Source organism: Rhinopithecus bieti, unplaced genomic scaffold, assembly GCF_001698545.2.
Source record: "Rhinopithecus bieti isolate Rb0 unplaced genomic scaffold, ASM169854v2 scaffold_10685, whole genome shotgun sequence".
Classification (NCBI taxonomy): Eukaryota; Metazoa; Chordata; class Mammalia; order Primates; family Cercopithecidae; genus Rhinopithecus; species Rhinopithecus bieti.
In genome coordinates, this window is record NW_016806950.1 from 1,134,517 (window position 1) to 1,138,452 (window position 3,936).

General features: G+C 41.2%; 1 protein-coding gene across 2 annotated transcripts in view; it reads right to left on the reverse strand.

Moving 5' to 3' along the window:
* Nucleotides 1-3,936, reverse strand: part of FBXO47 (F-box protein 47) — a 40,885-nt gene that overhangs the window by 32,623 nt on the left and 4,326 nt on the right. For both annotated transcript variants that reach the window (XM_017879010.1, XM_017879009.1), the window contains exon 2: nt 1,902-1,978. In XM_017879010.1, the coding sequence (XP_017734499.1) occupies nt 1,902-1,978 (77 nt within the window). The remainder of the gene's footprint in view (nt 1-1,901; nt 1,979-3,936) is intronic.

Consider the following 3,936-nt stretch of genomic DNA (forward strand, 5'->3'; position numbering starts at 1 on the left):
GACCAGCCTGACCAATATGGAGAAACCCTGTCTCTACTAAAAATACAAAAATTAGTTGGGCGTGGTGACAGGTGCCTGTAGTCCCAGCTACTTGGGAGGCTGAGACAAGAGGATTGCTTGAACCCGGAAGGCAGAGGTTGCAGTGAGCCAAGATCGTGCCACTGCACTCCAGCCTGGGTGACAGGGTGAGACTATATCTCAAAAAAAAAGAAAGAAAGTTATGTTGGCCAGGCGTGGTGGCTCACGCCTGTAATCCCAGCACTTTGGGAGGCCAAGGCGTGGATCACCAGGTCAGGAAATCGAGACCATTCTAACACAGTGAAACCCCGCCTCTACTAAAAATACAAAAAATTGGCTGGGTGCTGTGGCTCACGCCTGTAATCCCAGCACTTTGGGAGGCCGAGGTGGGCAGACCACGAGGTCAGGAGTTCGAGATCAGCCTGACCAACATGGTGAAACTCTTGTCTCTACTAAAAATACAAAAATTAACTGGGCATGGGGGCACACGCCTATAATCCCAGCTACTTGGGATGCTGAGGCAGGAGAATCACTTGAACCTGGGAGTCAGAGGTTGCAGTGAGCTGAGATCGTGCCACTGCACTCCAGCCTGGGCAGCAGAGCGAGACTCCATCTCCAAAAAAAAAAAAAAAAAAAAAAAAAAAAAAAAAAAAAATTAGCCAGGCGTGGTAACACACACCTGTAATCCCAGCTACCCGGGAGGCCAAGGCAGGAGAACTGCTTGAACCTAAGAGGCGGAGGTTGCAGTGAGTCATGATAGTGCCACTGCACTCCAGCCTAGGCGACAGAGTGAGACTCTGTCTCAAAACAAAACAAAACAAAACAAAACAAAACAAAACAAAACAAAACAAAACATATTTATGAATGTGATGCTTTAGGAAGAGTAATCTTGATTCAGCATACAGAATGGTTTGGGGAGTAATGAATTGGATGACAGAAAGGTCATCTGGGAAACTTCAATAATAATACAGACCAGAACTCAATGTAAATGCTGACACGAAAAAGTTGGCAGGGCAAGGTGGCTCATGCTTGTAATCCCAGCACTTTGGGAGGCCAAGGTGGGCAGATCGCCTGAGGTCAGGAGTTCAAGACCAGACTGCTCAACAGGACAAAACCCCGTCTCTACTAAAAGTACAAAAATTAGCCAGGCATGGTGGTGGGTGACTGTAATCCCAGCTACTCGGGAGGCTGAGGCAGGAGAATAGCTTGAACCCAGGAGGTGGAGGTTGCAGTGAGCCGAGATCACGCCGCTGCACTCCAGTCTGGGTGACAAGAGCGAGACTCTGTCTCAACAAAAAAAAAAAAAAGAAAAAAGAAAAAAGAAAAAGTCAGTGTATCAGAAAGAGTAGATACCACTGAGTGTTGAACTGAACCATCAAGAGTTGGATGTATGCTTGGATTTGTATATGAAAGTCTTATAAAGAGACTATGCCCAAACATACTGATACACATTTCCAAGTCTATTATCATAAAATCTTTGTTGTTTTATATATTAAAAACACTTTCCTATGTTTCTATACATTTAAACAATAAAATTTCAACATTCAGAAATTATTTCACTTTAATACAATATCTAAATCTCTACTTTAAAACTTCCTTAGGATTTGTATGTGGTGCAAAATACACTTTATACTCTGAGAAACCTAATAAACTTGAATGATGTGCTTAGTTATATATGAAAATGGTTTTATAAGTGAAAGACTACTACATTTTGACATTATATAATCTCTAAGTACTTGGTAAAGTATTAGACTATCATAAATCAATTTTTTAGTGCTAATTCATGAAATTCTACTAATACAGAGTAAAATGAGCATGAGATAATAATATAATATCTTTACTGGAAATCAAAATTGTAAACTAATTTAGAAGTATGATCTTACTTCTGTGAGTATCTTGTGAATGTACTTTAGCCTTTCCTTGGTGGGTAGCAGCAATGTGCATCTTTTAAACAGTAGACCTAAGAAAGTAAAGAGACGTAAGAAAAAATGACAACAATACAATTAAGAATATCAATAGAGCACAGAATAATGTTTCCTGAAAGTCAAGTATGGTATATCACAGTGGACTATGAGTTGATACGGTTTTTAAGAGAAAGTTTGAGAGGAAGGGTGCAAAACACTTTCCATTTATGGTATTTAACAAGTGACTCTGATGCTCATCTAAGAGGCCTTGGCATAAAATCTTGCAAAAAATTGTTACATTGCTTCTATAGGACACACAGAAAAATACATAGAGTATAAAAGATACAATAATAAAGACACGCTAGAGAAATTTTATTTTGCCTTTGTTCCATAGAAAACAGATTTCGGCATCTCTTGAAATTAACCTCATATCCATATCCACAAAGGAAAATGTTTTAAGAGTTGTTAATCTAAAACATGGAAAGAATGAGAAAACAGATTTTTTTTTTTTTTTTTGAGACAAGGTCACCCAGGCTGAAGTACAGTGGCATGCCATCATGACTTACTGCAGTCTTGATCTTCTGGGCTCAAGTGATCCTCCCACTTCAGCCTCCCAAGTAACTAGGACCACAGGCATGTGCCACCAAGCCCAGCTAATTTTATTTTATTTTTCTTGATACAGGATCTCGCTCTGTCGCCAGGATGAAGTGCAGTGGCGCGATCTCTGCTTACTGCAACCTCCACCTCCCAGGTTCAAGTGATTATTCTGCCTCAGTCTCCTGAGTAGCTGGGACTACAAGTGCACACCACCATGCCCAGCTCATTTATGTATTTTTAGAGACGAGGTTTCACCATGTTGGCCAGGATGGTCTCGATGTCTTGACCTCATGATCTGCCTGCCTCAGCCTCCCAAAGTGCTGGGATTACAGGTGTGAGCCACCGTGCCCAGCCCAAGCCCAGCTAATTTTTAAAAAAACATTTTTTTTGTAGAGACGGGGTCTTGCTTTGTTTCCCAGGCTGGTCTTGAATTCCTGGGCTCAAGTAATCCTTCCACCTTGGCCTCACAAAGCACTGGGATTAAATTGCATTGGGCTGAGAAAACAGGTTTTCTCTGAGAAAACAGGTTGTATCCCTCTCTCCAAATACAAAAATTAAAGTCATAAGCACTTCAGAGGCTAGATTTTTTCTTTTTTTCCACAGAAAGTATCCAGTTAGGATGAAATATCCACTTATTCCTTCTAAGATATCCTTTTATGGGACTTGCATGCTAAGAATGTATAGGATTTTGTGTACAGATACTTTAAAAAGAAAAAAAACCTCAATTTCTCAGTGAGATAGGTAACGTGAGCTACAGTGACAGGAAGTGTATGATTTGTTTCCTCTAACTTTAAAATGGTTTTTTCCTAAAATGGTAATACATTGTTAATATTCCTATGAGGGCAAATGTCCTCAAACTAAATATAAGATATATGGTAGGAAAATATATACCTGAACCTCATGACGTTTTTCTGCTTTCATCTTCTCTGTATTTACTTTTTTACATAAGATTATAATTACTTTACATAATTCTGAAGAATCTATAGAAATCTAACTTATTTTTAGAAGTTGCTATGTTTGAGTAACACATGAACAGAATTGAGTTTTAAACATAAACCCTCGGCCGGGCGCGGTGGCTCAAGCCTGTAATCCCAGCACTTTGGGAGGCCGAGACGGGTGGATCGCGAGGTCAGGAGATCAAGACCAACCTAGCTAACACGGCGAAACCCTGTCTCTACTAAAAAATACAAAAAACTAGCCGGGCGAGTTGGCGGGCGCCTGTAGTCCCAGCTACTTGGGAGGCTGAGGCAGGAGAATGGCGTAAACCCGGGAGGCGGAGCTTGCAGTGAGCTGAGATCCGGCCACTGCACTCCAGCCTGGGCGACAGAGCGAGACTCCGTCTCAAAAACAAAAAAACAAAACAAAACAAAACAAAAGAACGAAAGGGAGGGAGGGAGGAAGGGGGAGAGAGGGGGGG